The sequence below is a fragment of the Suncus etruscus genome, chromosome 12, assembly GCF_024139225.1.
Source record: "Suncus etruscus isolate mSunEtr1 chromosome 12, mSunEtr1.pri.cur, whole genome shotgun sequence".
Taxonomy (NCBI): Eukaryota; Metazoa; Chordata; class Mammalia; order Eulipotyphla; family Soricidae; genus Suncus; species Suncus etruscus.
Genome location: NC_064859.1, coordinates 91,323,748 through 91,342,112, shown reverse-complemented (window position 1 = coordinate 91,342,112; position 18,365 = coordinate 91,323,748). Strand labels below are relative to the sequence as shown.

The following is an 18,365-nucleotide window of genomic DNA, read 5'->3' as shown; positions in this document are numbered from 1 at the left end:
TGGATTCGGGGAGAGGGGAGAGATATGGGACAGAGTGGGGTGATCGGGGGGGGGGGGGGACAAGGATGGGGTGGGGGGAAACCTGGCAGGACAGAGGTATAAATAGAGACAGACACAGAACACGAAGGCCCCTCCAGGCGTGGGGCAGACGGAAGGGCGAGGTTTGGGTACCAGCAGGGCCTCAGAGCCTTGGGGGGGACCCTATGACTTCCAAAGGAGTGGGAAACTCCCAGCTTCCCCCTTCCACCCACTCTAACCCCTGCGCCCCACAAATTTCACATTTATTGGACTCTGCAGGGCAAGGATGAGGTGGGGGGAGCTCCTGGGCTGGGTGCAGTCTTGTCTTCAGAGCCCAGGGCACCTGCCGGCTGGTGCGAGCTGGCACAGTCGGAGATGGGAGGTGGGCACGCAGGGAGGACGGGTGGGGAGCCCAGGAGAGGTGTCCCCAATATCATCCCAAGGTGACAGCACAGCTCCTCCAGGAAAGGGGGGACTGCCCCGCGATCGCCCTCCCCATCTTCCCAGAACCCTGGGGTGGGGCTGAGGGGCGATCACACGGAGCTCCGGCGCTTCATGAGCCCCCGGAAGGTGGACAGGCTATGCAGGCCCGTGGACACGGAGCTGATGGCCGATCGGGGCGCCCCACCGCCACTGCACAGGCACCGGCGCGAGGGCGTGTCGCTATAGCGGCCGCCTCCGCCTCCTCCCGGGGACGAGTGGCTGTGCTCCACGCACGTGTCGGACGTGGACAGGTCCCGCGGGATGATCATGGGGATGGAATACTGCAGCTTCTCGCGGCTCTTATACCACAGGCACGAGCACATGGACTGGAAATGCAGCACCTCGGCATAGACATTTCGGAAGCCGCCTCCCGAGGAGGCAGCCGCCGCGGCCGCCGTGGACGAGGCGGTGTCCGTGGTATGGGCGCTGCTCCCGCACCCGCTGCTGCCCGCGAGCGCGCCCAGGCCCGAGCCCAGCCCGATCGGCCCTCCGATCGCCCCTCCGCCGCCGCCGCCCAAGCCCCCCAGCCCGCCCGCCTGGCCGTTGCGCGTGAGCAGCGCGCGGTGCTCGGCGTCGCGCTTCTCGTCCTCGGCGTTCATGGTCATGAAGCGCAGCACCACGAGGTTGAGGAAGGCGCCGATGACCGTGAGGCCCGTGAGGATGTAGACGAAGCTGAAGGCCACGTACTGCGGCTGCGTCTGCAGCGCCTGGTCCTTCTGCAGCGCCACGTAGTCGCCGAAGCCGATGGTGGTGAGCGTGATGAAGCAGTAGTAGTAGGCCTGGAAGAAGGTCCAGTGCTCGTAGTAGGAGAAGGCGGCCGCGCCGATGCACAGCGTGCTCACGCACGAGAAGAAGCCGATGAGCACCATGTTGGCCATGGACACGTCGGCGCGCCGCATGCCCAGCCCGCGCTTGGCGCGGTGCAGCAGGTACTTGACGAACGTGTTGATGCGCTCGCCCAGGCTCTGGAACATGACGAGCGTCAGCGGGATGCCCAGCACCGCGTAGAACATGCAGAACACCTTGCCGCCGTCCGTGCTGGGCGCCGCGTGGCCGTAGCCTGCGGGATGGGGACGGATGGAAAGGCAGCCGGTCAGTTTCGGGGGGCGTGGCTAGCCGAGGACCCGCCCCCAGGCCTCCCTTATTTGGGGAGAGAGGAGACAGCAGGGTCAGTTCCAGGGGGCGTGGCTAGAAGAGGCCCCGCCCCCAGGCCTCCCTTATTTGGGGAGAGAGGAGACAGCAGGGCCAGTTTCGGGAGGCGTGGCTAGCCGAGGCCCCGCCCCAGGCCTCCCTTATTTGGGAAGAGAGGAGGCAGCAGAGCCCTGTTCAATTCCGGGGGCGTGGCTACCCATGGCCCCGCCCCCAGGCGACCCTCAGTCAGGGAGGGAGGAGACTGCAGAGCCCTGGTCAGTTTCAGGGGCGTGGCCACACGAGGCCCCGCCCCCAGGCCTCTTATTTGGGGAGAGACAGCAGGGTCAGCTTCAGAAGGCGTGGCTAGCCGAGGCTCCGCCCCAGGCTCCCTTATTTGGGGAGACGGCAGAGCCCTGGTCAGTTCCAAGGGGTGTGGCTACCCTAGGCCACGCCCAAGCTTCCCTTATTTGGGGAGAGGCGGCAACAGACTCAGCCCTGGTCAGTTCCGGGGGCGTGGCTACCCATGGCCCCACCCCCAGGCGATCCTCAGTCAGGGAGGGAGGGGAAGACAGCAGAGCCCTGGTCAGTTTCAGGGGCGTGGCCACCCGAGGCCCCGCCCCCAGGCACCCCTAATTTGGGGAGAGGAGACAGCAGAGCCCTGATCAGTTTCAGGGGGCGTGGCTCCCGTGGCTCCGCCCCAGGCGTTTCTTCTCCGGGAGGCTCTCAGGGACACCCCCTCCCTTCACCCCCTCCATCCTCAACCCTGCTGAGCCTGTGGTGCCCAGGATAATGCCAGGGATGGAACCCAGGCTTGTCTCTGAGCTGAGCCGGCACTCAGCACTTTGAGCCGTCCCCCTGCACCCCTGACTCTGAACAGGTCAGCCTCTCATGTCTCACTCACTCACCATGGCCACGCCACCCGCTTCTTTGGGGAGAGGAACTCTCAAATCCCACCTTATTTCTTTTTTTTTTTTTTTTTTTTTTTTTTTTTTGGGTTTTTTGGTTTTTGGGTCACACCCGGCGGTGCTCAGGGGTTACTCCTGGCTGTCTGCTCAGAAATAGCTCCTGGCAGGCACGGGGGACCATATGGGACACCGGGATTCGAACCAACCACCTTTGGTCCTGGATCGGCTACTTGCAAGGCAAACACCGCTGTGCTATCTCTCCGGGCCCCCACCTTATTTCTTACCAGAGACTTAAGGTGTGATGCATTTTGTTTGGGGTCCACACCCAGTTGTTGCTCAGGGGCAATTCCCAGCTCAGTGCTCAGGGTTCAATACCTGAGATTGTTTGGGGATCACACTGTAAGGGGGATTGAACTTGGGGTTCTCAGGTGCAAAGCATGTGCTTAGCTGGCTAAGCTGTCTCCTCCAGCGCATTTAAATTTTATTTATTTATTTATTTATTTATTTATTTATTTAGGGGCCACACTTACTCCTGGCTCTGCATCAGGAATAACTTCTGGCAGCGCTTGGGGGACCCTATGGGATGTTGGAGCCAAACCATGCTTGAAGCATGGTCACTAGTGCTTCCCCCTGGTTTCTGCTCTGGGCCTGTTCCTTCTGAAGCCTCATCCCTCCTTTCTTCCTAGGTAACATGACCTTACCTGCAAGACCCCGCCCATTCCTGGGAGGGGTCTTGGAAAAGGTAGATAAGGTTTTGACTAGAGGGGATTAGCCCCTTTTGGTCTTTTGCCAGCATGGAGGTCAAAGGGAAGAGGGCTGAAAGGAGTTAAGATGCAGGGCTAGCTAAGAATGGCTGAATGCTTAAAAGGTTATGAGATAGGCCACACATGTGGTGGATAGGGCATGAATAAAGTTGATGCTTCCTGATGCCTGCCTCTGGATGAGTCTGATTCCGACGTTCATCTAAACCTGGGACCCGCCAGCTGAATGGGGATTGCGGAGCCATGTGGCCATGGCCTAATAATAAAGGCCTCCATCCATCCCTCTCCATCCAGCACCATCGCTAATTATTTAATGCAACACCTTCCACTCCCAGCACAGAGGCCCTGAGCAAGGGCCTTGACTGGACCAACTCAGCTGCCTCCCTGCTGCTGGAGCAGCTTTGCTCACATGCCGGACCTCTGAACCCTGACCTGCCACCCTAGCCATGGCTACAAGAAGCAGCGTGGGGCTAGGAAGAGGAGACCTGGAAGTTCTGCCCAAATCTGGCTGCACACAGGAGGCAAGGCCCTTCCCTCTTGGGGACCCTTTGCTACAGGTCTCTGGTGGGGGACCAGGCCGAAGTGCTGACCCTGACAGCTTTTCACCGTCCTGCCTTCCCCTTTATAGAGTTTACGTGCGGGAAGATTTCTGCTTGCTTGTTTTTAGGATTTGTGCTGCCAAAGTGAATGCTTTTGGGTTTTTGCTATAAGGGCCCTCCCAGCCATGTGAGGGGCTTAGGGACCACCCCTGGGGATATTCATTTAGCAGTGCTAGATATCACCTGAGCTATACCCAGCAGTGTTAGAGGCTCGGAAATGTGCAAGGATGGAACTTGGGCCTTACACATGTACTGTGTATTCCACATCATTTGTTTTGTTTTGGGGCCACAATCAGCAATATTCAGGGTTTACTCCTGGCTCTGTACTTAGGAATTACTTCTGGCAATGCTTGGGGGTACTATACAGGATGCTAAAGATTGGAACCTAGGTCAGCTGCCCGCAAGGCAAGCATCTACCTACTGTACTGTTGCTCAGGCCCCAACATCTGTAAGCCGTGTTCCCAATGTCATCAATAAAGCGTGATAATTGATTGGTGTGATATGGCCACTCCTCGATGTGGACACTGGATCCTCATGTTCCTGATGAAAACATCAGGAGACATTTGTCTCTCAAGACGGATTAAGCATTTGCAGATCAGGAATTTTGTGGCCAGTGGGATCAAGGGGTCTGAGCTTTTGGGAAGCTCCCCCAGAATCAAGAGCTGAGAAGAATTTCAACTTTCTTGCTGGAGATGAGAGCACCTCGCTCTTCTCCCAAGCCTGTTTCTTCCTCTGTGAGGTAGGAATAATACTGCTTCTTTCAGTCTAGCCTGGCTGGGAGATTCGATGAGTCAATAGACGTCAAACACTAGCACATGGGGATCAGAAAGTGACTCATCATTTGGGGGTGAGGAAACATCAGGACAAGACCCTAAAGTCCCTTCCCCCCTCAATATGCCAAAGTGCCCTTCTTGGAAAGCCAGTTCCATGGACTGTTGATCCTCGTGGGGTGAGGAAGGGTGCTGCTGGGTGAGGTTCAAGTGGACGAGAGATGACTTTTGTGGGAATCTGTCACCCACTAACACAGAGCCACAGTGCAGTGTGATTTGGGGTATGGCATGGATCCCCCACTCCCTGCCCCGGGGACACTTTACTCTCGGGAATTCGTGCTCAGTGAGTGTCCCTTGGAACATGCTTTGGGAAAGGTTCCCTGGCTCAGCCCAACCCCCGAGGTTCTGCCCTGGGACTTCTCTGACTGCCACGGTCATGTGTCCTCGCTCTTGGGGTGGCTGGGCCCCGCTGTAGGTTAGAAACACAAAGCCCTTGACAGCGCCTGGCTGCAGCCCATTTCCTGCTTCCCTGCTGCCTGGTTATCTAGTGTAAACAGTCCCCACTCGTCCTATGTTCACTCTGAGCAGCCCTGGCGCAGCAGACCTGGGGTGTGAGGTGTCCAAAAGCTGGGACCCAGCTGGGATCTTGCAAAGTGGGACATGGGAAGGGGCTTGGCTCTTTTTTTTTTTTTGGCTTTTGGGTCACAACAGGTGTCACTCAGGGGTTACTCCTGGCTCTGCTCTCAGAAATCCCTTCTGGCAGGCACAGGGGACCATATGGGATGCCGGGATTTGAATCACCATCCGTTCTGTATTGGCTGCATGCAAGGCAAACACCCTACTGCTGTGCTCTCTCTCAGGCCCCGGGACTTAACTTTAAGGTGCTATCTGAGCCTGGAGGGACAATGAGAGAGGAAGGGGGTGTCACACACCTGCAGAACCAATGTCCCCCAAAGAGTGTTGCAGAGGGCAATCAGGCCTCCCCACACAAGGGGCATCTCCAAACGCTCCTTTTAGGGGCCTGAGTCACATATCCCCTGGGAAGTGGAAGTTTGGGCATAGACTGGAGGGATGTGGTGGGGGTGTGAAAGTGGGGTGCAGGCAATTGGCAGGACAGAGGTGTCATTTGGCGAAGACTAGGTATTTGGGGGATTCAGATGGCCTATCTGCCCTGTGGTCTCAGCTCCTTCCAGGCCCCAGGGGGCCTCACTCAGGCCTGAGAAACCACCAGGGCCTTGAGGACCCTGGTTGGTATGGGGGTGGGGTGGGGACAGCAGTGGGGGCCAGACTGGAGCTGGGTCTGGCCTTCTCTGGAAGGGGAGAGAAGGCAGCAGAGACTGAGGACCCCCCCCCGACACACTGTCCAGACTGTCTCCCACTGCGTTTATCCTAGTCCTCCCACCCCTGCTACTCCCACTCTGAGTGTCTGGGTGGACCCAGCCCCCTCCCATCCCCCGCTTTCCCCAGGGCCCACATGGGATTAGGGGGAGTTGAGGGGGAAGGTGCTGGTGTCATGGAAAATCCCAGCGGCAGCCAAGGTCAGTGTTTGCAGACACAGCCTGGCCTGGAGCCAACCTCCCTCCCGGCCAGCAGCTCCCTCCGGCCCAGCCCAGAGGCCAGTCAGTGCTGCATGGGGGCCCTCAGAGGAGCCTCAGGGCTCTGGGTGCCTGGGACAAGCGACTGCAGGAGCCCTCAATCCTGCAGAGGGCGACACTAGTTCAAGTCGTATTTGGGGACTGATCAACAGGCCCCAAGGGGGTGAGAACTGGCATCCTGGGGCACCCCAAGGCTCCCTTCAAGGGGTGCTTCCTGTCTGTGCTGCCAAATAGAGCCAAGCTTCCATCAGGGGGTGGAGAGAGAGCACAGGGGTTAAGGAACTTGATTAGCACATGGCTGACCCTTGTTCTATTCCTAGCCCCTCTCTGGGTCCTCCAAACCAGATAGTCATCCTTGAGGACAGATCTAAGAGTGTAACCCCTCCCCCAAACCTGCTAGGTGTGCCCCAAACAAAGGAAAAAAAAAGAACAAACAAACCTTCCTCCAATCCAGTGAGAACCTAAGGTGGGACTGGGCTAGCAAGTGCATATAGGGTCGGGAGAAACAGATCCCATGATCCGGCTGCCATCCATGAACTCTGGACACCGTCCTTGTGGGGATGAGTTCTCCCATGGGACACAGTGAAAGTCCTAAAGAAGTACTTGTTCAAAAGTGTGGCAGAGAAGCAAAGGTTTAGGAAGAATGGAAGAGGGGCAGAAGGCAATCTCAAGGTAGAGAATTCCTGGTGTGGTATCTGGAAGTATTTCAGATTTCAGGAAGGTGGCATGTGCCCTGAGGGTTGGAAAGGAAATGTGTAGGGTTGTGGCGGAACACTGTGTGTGTGTGTGTGTGTGTGTGTGTGTGAGAGAGAGAGAGAGAGAGAGAGAGAGAGAGAGAGAGAGAGAGAGAGAGAGAGAGAGAGAGAGAGAGAGAGAGAGAGAGAGAGATGCTAGAAGCAGAGAACAGAGATGGGTCTGAGACAGATGGGCATCTACTTAGGGAACTGTGGTGGACTGAGGGCACCCTCAGGAATTGGCAGGCGTAGGCACCCTGAGGTCCTTGTCCCCCTAAGCACCTGTGATGCCATTTCTAGGCATTTGGGCCTATCACAGAGATGGTTCTGAGGTTCAACAGCTCCGTGAAATCTGGCCACACCCCAGACGTCCACTCCAAAGTGCGTTTCTCTAGTGGCATGTGGTATTGTCACTGATGTGCTGATCTTGTGTGTGTGTGTGTGTGTGTGTGTGTGTGTGTCCCCCACCTGGTGGTGCTCAGGGGCTCAGCCCTGGGTCTGTGCTCAGTGATTGCTTTCTGGTGGTGTTCTGGAGACTGTGAGCATGGGGGTTGCACCTGGTCCTCTGGCGTCACAGCCTGGCCTCCCCCAGCCCTTTGAATTCTCTCTCTGGCCCTGACAGTGGCCTTGATGAGTCTCTCCATTGAGCAGAAATCACCATGAGAGTTAAGTATGAATGGCAAGGTTCTTCCCTGCAGGTGTAAGGAGACCACTACCCCGTAGACACCAGCCTGGAGCACATCTGCTCCAGGGAGAACCATGACCAGAAGTGCCTGCTCCTGAGCCTGCAGAGTTTGGCTTTGAGTCACGGTGCCTGGTGACCTGGAATGTTCTTTGAACATGGCTTATATCTTCCGCAGAAATCGATGACTTCAATAAGCAGAAAGTGATGAGCTGCATTAGCCTAATAATGACAAGATGCCTTCCAGCTTCCTTCAAAGTGTAAGTTCATACAGTAACCAAGATTGTTCTGGGGACCAGGGCTAAAGGTGAGGGCCAGAAAAGAGAAGGCTGAGGGTCACATCTTAACTTGAAGGCTGTGTGTGTGGGGGGGGACTTGAAGGCTCCTTGTAATGCGGGGACAGTGGACTATGCTGAATGGCTGGATCTAGAGTCCATTCAGGAGCAGAGGATGGAGGACTAGAAAGAGTGGCCAGGATGCTCTTGGCATTTGTGGCTTTAGACCAGGGGTCCTCAAACTATGACCCGTGAACCACCTGAGGCCCACCAAGGACAGTTGTATGGCCCGCTGGATGTTGTTGCCACTGCTGCCTGCCTGCTTAGCAGCCAACTTGTCTTGGGCTGCAGTGTGCATGTATGGGATGTGCCCTTATTCTTCGACCCCCTCTTTTTCTCTGTCTCTTGACTCCTTCTCTTAGTCTTGAGCAGGGGTACTCAAACTATGGCTCGCAGGCCATTATTATTCATAGTTGTTTTTTTTTTAACTATAGTCCGGCCTTCCAATGGTTTGAGGACCAGGGCCGGAGAGATAGCATGAAGGTAGGGTGTTTGGCTTGCATGCAGAAGGACGGTGGTTCGAATCCCGGCATCCCATATGGTTCCCTGAGCCTTCCAGGGGCGATTTCTGAACATAGAGCCAGGAGTAGCCCCTGAGTGCAGCCAGGTGTAACCCCCTTCCCCCCAAAAAAGTTAAAGGACCCCTGCTTTAGACTATCAGCTCCATAAGGGCAGGGGTTTGTGTCTCTCTTTTTGTGATTCTGTTTTTTTCTGTGTCTCTCTTTTTTTGTTTTTGTTTTTGTTTTTGGGACACACCCAGCATGGCTCAGGGGTTACTCCTGGCTGTCTGCTCAGAAATAGCTCCTGGCAGGCACGGGGGACCATATGGGACACTGGGATTCGAACCAACCACCGTTGGTCCTGGATTGTGCTATCTCTCCAGGCCCCTGTGTCTCTCTTTTTGTAGTTCTGTGTTATTGTGGTTCTGGGGCTTGGGGCTTGGGGTCTGTCTACTGCTGGTGCTCAGGAATTCCAGGACCAGCGATGGGTTTGGGACCCCTTGGAACTCAGTACTGAGTAGGATCTAGGGACCAGCCAGTTTTCCTGAGTATTCTGGTCCACCTGGCAGGTGCACAAGCCATCTGTCCTGTGTCCCCAGGTGGCTGAGCAAGTGGTCAGCTGTTTGCAGGTGGGCCTAGCTCAACTGTGGGGGTCGCAGTTCTCTGCCTGCTTGGGCCTTCCCTCCCAGGTAGCTCAAGGATTCACCTAATTGCAGTCTCTGCCCCTGGGGGCAGCTCAGTGCTGGGGTCCAGGAGCTTGAGGGTTCCATGTGTACCCCCAGCTCAGTGCCCCCAGCTCAGTGCCATTGCTCTGGGGGATTCAGAGGGGGATTCATAGACCCTCAGAACTCCTGCTGTCTCTCACTGCCTCTCTGAAACCAGAGCTCTGAGATGCCATTGGCCTTCAGAGCAGCCCCTGGAGGGACTGGAGGGACAGTACAGTGGGCAGAGTGCTTGTCTTGTGTGAGTCCTACTTGGGTTCCATCCCCAGTACCCCATTTGGTGCTCCAAAGCCTGCCAGGAGTAATTCCTGAGTGCAGAGACAGGAATAAGCCCTAAACATTGCCAGGTATGGCCCTCAAACAAAACAAAACAAAACAAAACAGAAAAAGAACACTTCCTCTAGGGGCTGGAGAGGTAGTACAGTAGACAGGCGCTTGCCTAACAAATGGCCAACAAAGATTCAATTTCTACACCACATATGGTCCCCTGAGCCCCGCCAGGAGTAATCCTTGAGTGCAGAGCCAGGAGAGTTGAATTCAGGCCTCCCACTTGCAAAGCCTGCGCGCCAGTCCTTTGTGCTCCGCCCTGGCCCAGATTTCTATCTTCTGTTATTACTGCATCCCCCACACCTACAGGAGCTCCTGGCAGGCAGCTGGCAGTTTAGTTTCTGCTGGACAAGTGGCTCAGAGCAGGCCACGTCTTAAGAGCGTGGGCACTGGAGGGTGGAAACAGGGAGGTTCAGACGGGGCAAGTCTCACCTCACAGCAGCCTGGGCAGATTGTCTTGGGAAGGGCAGTGGCCATTGCACCAGGAGGAGAGGGGACACACAAGGGGAAGCCATGGATCAGGTATGCCTGTGTCTTTTTGCCTAGCTGAGTAGAGCATCTAGGAGCTCAGGACTTCTGACAGGTTGGATCTGGTGGGTTTGTACTGATGAACCCCAGGGACTGCTTGGCACAGAGAGAAATTTGAAGGCATTGTTTGAAGTGGATTTCGCCATTCAGCTGGTCTTTCTCTGTCCACGGTTAGAAATGCTACATCTGAGGCTGGAGAGATAGCCTGGAGGTAGGGTGTTTGCCTTCCATGCAGAAGGACGGTGGTTTGAATCCTGGCATCCCATATGGTCCCCCGAGCCTGCCAGGAGCAAACCACAGGGGCATTGTTGCAAGCATGGAGTGGGGCCCAGTGCAGTAGGGGTAATCAGGAATTAGCAACTGCCACCTCGCTCCAGTCTTACCCCTGCTACTCCCAGGGCAGGAGCTGGCAGACTTGTTTCTGTAAGGGGCCTTTGGAGTATGGAAGCTGCCTGAGATAATATGTAAATACACTGCATGGCTGTGCTTCAATAAAAACTTTATAACAGCAGGTGGCTGGATGGGGTTGGGGCAAACTCAGTCCCTGGGCTCGCGTTTGGGGATCTTCTTGGGCTTTTACTGAGGTGAACCAGCTCCCTGAACTAGTGTCTCTACCTCTGAGTGGGAAGTGAGAGTTGGAGGTTATTTCCTCTCCTACAAGGTTTGTCTTAGGATTGTCATTTGCCCAGAATCCTGACTACTGGGCCACACACATACTGGGTTGGAAGGGTTGAGTTTTGAATAGGGTCTGAAGCCAAACTACAGTGGGATTGGAATCTGCAACTCTCTGCATGACTTCAGCTGCACTTCCACATTTAAAAAAAATTGGGGGGGACCCCAAACCTGGTGGTGCTCAAGTGTTACTCCTGGCTCTGTGCTCAACAGTCACTTCTGGCAGACTTAGGGGACCATATGGGATGATGGGGATTGAATCCAGGTCATCCTCTTGCAAGGCAAATGTCCTCCCCATTTGCTATGGCTCTGACCCCAATTTGTTCATATTTCTGGACACTCTTCCTGTTCTCTTTCCTGCCCGATGGGCTTGTTTGCGACAACCAAGTCAAAAGTCACCTCCTTTGGGAAGCCTTCCCTGATCCCATCCATCTACCATATCGTGTCCTGAACACTCTATCTCTCATTCTTTCGCTCTGTCACCACTTGCTCTTTAATCTACTTATATACTTCAATCCACTCAGGAGATAGTTTTGAGTCTTCAACATATGAAGGGGGCTCAGAGCTCTATAATAATAATAATAATAATAATAATAATAATTTTGTGTGTTTTAATTGTTGAGATTTGGTTATTTACAGAGCAAAAATTTCTTTTGGCAGGGGCCACATCTGGTGATGCTCAGGGCTTACTCCTGGCTGTGCACTGAGGAATCACTGCTAGTGGGTCTCAGGGGACCATACAGGGTGCCTGGAATCTCTCTGGCCCCTTTATAGAGTGATGTTTGCACATTCTACTGTTGGAGTTCACACAGCTACCCCATGGTGTTTTTCTTTACATTTTACAGATGTAGAGACTGAGCTCAGGGGTATAAATGTGCTCTGACCTCAGGCTATAAATGCCAGAACCAAATTGGAGCTCAAAGGCAGTTCTCCCTGGACTGTGTCTAGACACTTTCAGAATTCTGGGAGAGAGGGTTGAAGGGTCAGAGATCTGGGGGAGGGGGTGTAGCTGGGCAGTCCCTGCCCTTCTCTGGGCCTACATCTCCTCTTTCAGGAAAGACTAGAGATGTTCTTTTGTTTGTTTTCAGGTCACACCTGGTAGTACTCAGGGGTTGCTCCTGGCTCTGTACTCAGGAATCACTCCTGATGATGCTCAGGGGACCAAATAGGGTACAGGGAATGGACTCCAGGTAGACCCCGTACAAGGCAAGTACCCTGCCCACTGTACTATCCCTCCAGTCCCTGCAGAGACTATGGTTTCAGAAAGGCAGTGAGAGACAGCAGGAGTTCTGAGGGGCTATGTGTCCCCCCAAAGCGACGACACTGAGCTGGGGGTACACATGGGACCCACAGGCCTTTGCTGAGCTGCCCTAGGGGTACTGAGCAGAGGCTGTAAGTGGGTGAATCCTTGAGTTGCTTGGGAAGGAAGCCCAAGTGGGCAGAGAACTCTGACCCACCCAGTTGATCTGGGTCCACTCACACACAGCTGACCACTTGCTCAGCCATCTGGGGGGGGACAGGACAGAAGGCTTGTGCCCCTGCCAGGCAGAATATAATACTCAGGAAGACTGGCTGGTTCTCAGATTCCTACTCAGTACTGAACCCCCAGGCGTCCCAAACCCCTTCTCATAGCTGACCCTGGAGTCTAATCTCCCAGGGATTAGAGTACTGAAGAGTGTGTGGCGTGTGTGTGTGTGTGTGTCTGTCTGTATATGTGTGTGATGGTGCATTGTATATGTGTGTGTGTGCATGCTGGGGGTCAAATACATGGTCTCACATACGCAAGGTAGGAGCTCTCCCATGAGCTACACTCCCAGCCTCAGCCTTGGCTTCTTTTGACTTCTCAAGTGGTACCATCCTCTTCCTCCTCCTCTTTCTTTTCCTCCTCTGCCTCTCCTGCCTACTCCCCCCTCTCCCTGTTCTTCCCTTCCTCCCTTTCCTCTTCTTCCTTTTCCTCCTTGCCCTCTAGTCTCCCATGCGCAGTGCCCTTTGCATGCTGAGGCCCTTGAGGGCTGGGCTAGCATTGCTCAGGCCTGAAGCCCAGGGCTGGTGGCAGTAACAGCCTCACTGGTGTCCTGGTAGCTGTGGCAGTCAGAAGCACTGCTCCGGACTGAAGCTTCATTTACTAGCTGTCCATGAGCCACCAGCACTAAGGGCTCTGCACCCCAATTTCATTGACTTCTCATAACTACTCCATGAGCTAGAATCCTTTGTCTACATGTGGGAAACCCGGTGTGTGTGTGTGTGTGTGTGTGTGTGTGTGTGTGTGTGTGTGTGTGTGTGTGTGAAAGAAAGGGAGACAGAGAAAGAGAGATGGAGAGAGAAAGAGATATAGAGAGATAAGTGAGAGAGAGAGCCAGTCCTGCCTATCTGTGTCCCCCTCCTCTTTCATGTCTATGTGATTTCCAGGGTCTCTGGACAGGGAACTGGGGTATGGGCCCTGGCCCAAGAGTGAGGCCTCTTGAGGGACTTCCCCAAGCAGATACAGAGGCTGGTGGCAGCGGGGCAGCTGTGGGCTCTACAGACATCTCCAGCTTTGGGTCTCCTTCCTGTCAGGTTCTCCCAAGAGTCCAGGAGCACCCTGGGGCCTCACAAGAAACCTTTAGTGGCCCGAGCAAGGCAGGAAGCAGCGGGAGAAGGCTGGTCACAGGCACAGGGGACTCAGAGTCAGAAGAGAGGGTACTTGGGAGGTGAGGGGGGGCTGCAGAGCACAGGTGAATGAAACAATGGGAATGGCCACAGTCCTGCTCTCACTTTGAGCAAAGGTTAGCTTGCTCCTATGTGCCACCGAGATGGGTTCTGGGGCTATTCCTGTGGCGTGCAGGGGACTAAACTGGATGTGGCCGCATGCAAGGCAAGTAATTACCCCTGCACTGTCTCTCTGGCCCCCTAGGCTGTGTCCTGGGTACCAGGGAGGCACCATTCAGGGCACAGACAGGCCTTTGAGTACATAAATCACAACATTCTGCAGGAGGAGCTGAGTCTATGCCAAATGGGGGCAGAGTTGAGCAGATGTCTGAGGGCCTGGCTGCTGATCTAGCCCCTGGGACCGGGATGACTGTCCATGTGACCCAGGTGCATAGGAACATCTGGCTGGGACTGCTTGGCACCAGCAGTGGGGCAGAGGTCACCGCTCTGGGCACTCTCTTTGCCACGCCCTCTCCGTATATTTAGACTTTCTCTATTTACTCAAGGAAATGCCAATGTTCATTCACAGGCTAATTGTGAAAGTTTGCCTGCCTCGCTCATCCTGCTCATCCAGCTCTCCTGGCTGGCACCTAGTTCCTCCTCCTCTTCTCTGTGCCCTCTCTCAGCCCCACAGTGAGGTCACACCTGGTATTCTGCATCTGCTGAATGTGCCACTGAAATTGGGGCAAAGCCCAGACCCAGTCCCTGGTGAGGGCCTTTCTCTTGCCCAGCCGGCTCTGGGGTGGCAGGTGGGCAGGAAGGGGGCACCATGCACAGGGACTCAGCTCTCTCAGCCTCCACCCACAATGGCAAATCCTTTGGTCTTCTGACAATCTGATCATCTCCTGGCACCCCTGATCATTTCCTGGTGCTCCTGATCGTCTCTTGAGACCCTGATGGTCTCCTGACGTCCCTGATGATCTCCTGATGCCCCTGATGTTCTCCTGACGCCCCTGACGGTCTCCTGACATCTGTGATGGTCTCCTGACGCCCCTCATGGTCACCTTACACCCCATGCTCTCCTGACACCCTCCTATCAGCTCCCCTGCCTCAGCATAAGGTAGTCCATGCATAGGCTCATTGGCCTGCCTGACTACTACTTCCACCACACACTGCTCCCAACAGGCCAGGGGGCTGCATTCTCCATCCCACACCCGGGCTGTGAATAGAGCTCAGAATAGCGTGCAGAGAGACCCAGATCAGAAGCGTCCCTCCTCAGAGCATGAGGCGGCCGAGCAGGAGAGGAGGTGAGAAAATAGCAGAAAAGCTCCTTTGGCAGGCCCACCATGGAGGACCATAGTCACTTCCGGCAGCTAGAGCAGGATGGGCTTAGGTGGCTACTGCACCACATGACCCTGACCCAGTCAAGCCCAGTACTGGATCTCTCTGGCCACCTCCTCCGATCGCCTCGCTGGCAGCCTTGGGGGGTGGTGGAGCACTGCACGGTGCAAAGAGCAGAGGACCCGGCCTGCAGAGGCTCTCAGGAGCAGCTATCAACAATATAACAATAATATTATAACAGCATAACAATAATATTATTATCGCTCTAAGCACAGCTCTGGGCTGCCTCTCGCCACCCAAGCTGTCCGCAGTTCTCCGACTACATGTGATGTTGGTGACAACTGTGGAGGCCAGCATGGAGGCTGTCTGTCTACTGTCTGTCCACTGCCTGCCCCCCTCCTGCCCACCCTCTCTGGCCCGCTCTTTTCTCTCCACCAAGTCCTCCATCCACTCCCTCTGCTCCATGGATTCCTGCACAGCTCCCCCCTTCCAGAGCCTGTCAAATGTCTGCCCTTCACAGGGCTGCTCCTGCATCTTATCCCTGGCCCACAGCTACTTGCTGACAGGTTTTGTGTGCAGGTGGGCCCCTTGTCCTTGGGCCCACCTTGCCTAGCATCATCTCCTGGTGGATCCCAGGAAGCCACGCTTGATATATGGGGAGTCATATATGGGGTGGGCATCCTGCGACATACCCTGCATCTCATCTCCATGCCCTGCTTCCCTGCTCTCCTCTCTGGCCATGGCGAGTGGCCCAAAGGACTCTGGGCTGGCAGAAAATGTGGGAGCAGATGCCAGGAGATGTGAAGGAGGCTTTTCTTAGGCGCAGCACCCTCCGCGGGGCTCAAAAGCTCAGATGGTGCAGGCTGGCCCCATGCCCAGCAGGAGATAGACTCAGGCAACAGGCACTTCAGCCTGTAGGCAGCTCAAGAGGGGCCGTAAGGTGGGAGGCATGCAGGCAAGTAAGGAATCTTTCCTTCAGTAAAGGGAGAAGAGGCCTATCCCCTACCGGTACCCCAACTCCTAACTGTTCTGTCTAGTTCCAGCTCTGAAAGAAGCCACCGATTCCAGCTCCCTCCCCTACTCAATGGCCTTGACAGGTGCTCCCGCTGAAAGCAAGTTCCAGCAGCCCTGCACCTTGGAAATGCTCCCAGGGCGGAAGGAAAGCTTGGCGGCTCAGCCCATCCTGAGCAGAGATGGCACACAGCTGTCCTATGCTCGGGGACAATCACTGACCTTCTTCACAGGCAGACTTGGGTGCAGCCTGCTTTGAGAAGGTGCCAGACTGGCCCTGGGCTCACCCCCATCTTTTCTCATCTCAGAGCTGCTCTTGCCTCCACCCATCTCCCAGCTCCCCTGGTCCCTGCACTGGGCCAGGGCAGACTTGGAAGATGATGCCTGCTTTCTGCTCACCTCCAAGAAGCCTCTTGCTTGGGTCCTGAACCCCGGGTGGGGGGGGGGGCTTCAGCTCTCTGGGTGTCTGACTTTCCCAGTCCCCGACTTGATTCACTCGCCTCTCCTTACACACACACACACACACACACACACACACACACACACACACACACACACACACACACACACACACACCCCAACTCCAACCAGCATTTGCTGGCCTTTATATATTTTGCTAGCCATTACTACGTGCTGCACAGCTTGGAGCCAGCTAATATATGCACTCCAGATCCCCAGCAACCCTCCCCCGTGGCTCCTATTATTATCCTCGCTTAAAGATGCAAGGACCGGCCAGCAGAGAGGTTAAGTGACTTGCTCAGGGCCACACAGCAAGACTGCTGTGGCTCCCTGAAATGGTTTTCCTATGCTGTATTTTCTTTAAGCTCCAACTTTAGAGGAGGGGCAACTCTTCTCCCATGGCTCAGGAACCTCCTAAAGGGGTTCTCTGCTCTAGCCCTGGGCTTTCCTCCTGGCTTTACTTGCTTCCCAGACAGGAGCCTCCCTTGCAGGTATTTTCAAATTCTGGCTTTTCACTTCCAGCCTCCTGTACTGGGAAAGGGGAGGAATCTAGGGGAGTGAGAGGGCCCAACCCTCTGCAGGCTCTCCTGGTCCTATACCGAAAGTCCCCCCCCCCTTTTTTGTTTTTGGGCCACACCTGGCAGTGCTCAGGGGTTACTCCTGGCTATCTGCTCAGAAATAGCTCCTGGCAGGCACGGGGGACCATATGAGATGCTGGGATTCAAACCAACTACCTTAGGTCCTGGGTAGGTTGCTTGCAAGGCAAACACCGCTGTGCTATCTCTCTGGCCCTGAGTTTCCCTCCTTTACCTTTATGTTGGCTTTCATTATCACCCACAGTGACTGCTCTTAGCCAGAACAGAAACTTCTTGTGGGCTGGGCTCTGTGGGGTACCTGGCTCTTGGAAAAAATGAGTCCCAGGATCAAAATAACTAAGTTCTATTGGACAGTGAGCAATCTAGACAACCATACATGGTGGTCTTGGCTACCGATTCTTATCTCTCTCTGTATGCTTGGGGCATGCTCAGACACCATGCCTGGGTGTCTTCCTCTCTGGGAGCACCTACTTCCTGTCCCCCTTGTCCTTTACAGCACCTTTGTTTTGAGCTAGGACTGTGAAATTGCAGGGGCCCCAGCTCCAGGGCACCCACTGCTCCAAACAGAGACTCCACCCCCTGAACTCATCCTGGCTTCCTCAGTATCTCCCAGCTGCCATCTCTGCTGCCTGTCATGGTCTTCATTCCTGGGTCCCCACCCTGACACCCTGCTTTCTCCTCTGCAGCATTCCATTGTTTTTTTTTCCTGACCCCACCCAGCCTCTACAGTGTACCTGCTACCCCCAGCGTTTTGGTTTGGCATCAGGCAGTGTTTCCTGGCTCACTGCAGCAGCGCCCAGTCCCTCGGCCCCATCTCCCCCATAACTGCTTCCTGATGATGTCTGCCCTGTAGTTGCCATTTGGTCCCTCTGCTCTTCAACCTCCTGTGACTCCCCTGTCCACCAGGAGCACAGCCCAGATGCTTCAAAGTCTAATGCCCCTGTCCTGGACTTGCATGCTCAGCCTGAACTGCAGGTGAATGTGGACCAAGAGAGAGGGTCTTGGAGCTAACTGTAGTTGTACTTTGCTTTGATTTTAGGGAATCTCCTGAGAGGCCTGGGGCATGGGGTAGGGGTATCTGCACCATCTGTTGAGCCATTGCCAGGTCCAGATATTTTTTCTCTTTTTTTTTTTTTTTTTTTTGGTTTTTGGGCCATACCCGTAAACCAGGGCTTACTCCTGGCTATGAGCTCAGAAATCGCTCCTGGCTTGGGGGGGACCATATGGGACGCCGGGGGATCGAACCACGGTCCGTCCTATGCTAGCACTTGCAAGGCGGACACCTTACCTCTAGCGCCACTTTCCCGGCCCCATTTTTTCTCTTTCTTTCTTTCTTTCTTTCTTTCTTTCTTTCTTTCTTTCTTTCTTTCTTTCTTTCTTTCTTTCTTTCTTTCTTTCTTTCTTTCTTTCTTTCTTTCTTTCTTTCTTTCTTTCTTTCTTTCTTTCTTTCTTTCTTTCTTTCTTTCTTTCTTTCTCTCTCTCTCTCTCTCTCTCTCTTCCTTCCTTCCTTCCTTCCTTCCTTTCTTCCTTCCTCTTTCTTTCTTCCTTTCTTTCTTTCTTTCTTTCTT

At 54.8% G+C, this 18,365-nt stretch overlaps 1 protein-coding gene across 2 annotated transcripts in view; it reads right to left on the bottom strand.

The window, feature by feature from the left end:
- Positions 1–243: 243 nt before the first annotated feature.
- The window catches only part of KCNK3 (potassium two pore domain channel subfamily K member 3), a 33,520-nt gene continuing 15,398 nt past the window's right edge, over positions 244–18,365 (bottom strand). The window contains exons 1-2 of one of the 2 annotated variants that reach the window (XM_049784483.1): positions 1,751–1,766; positions 244–1,597 (exon numbers count right to left, since the gene is read on the bottom strand). In XM_049784483.1, coding sequence (XP_049640440.1) covers positions 552–1,597; position 1,751 — 1,047 coding nt within the window. In that variant the 5' untranslated portion in view covers positions 1,752–1,766 and the 3' untranslated portion in view covers positions 244–551. Of the gene's footprint in view, positions 1,598–1,750; positions 1,767–18,365 lie in introns of those variants that run through there. The other variant, XM_049784482.1, reaches the window with a different exon arrangement.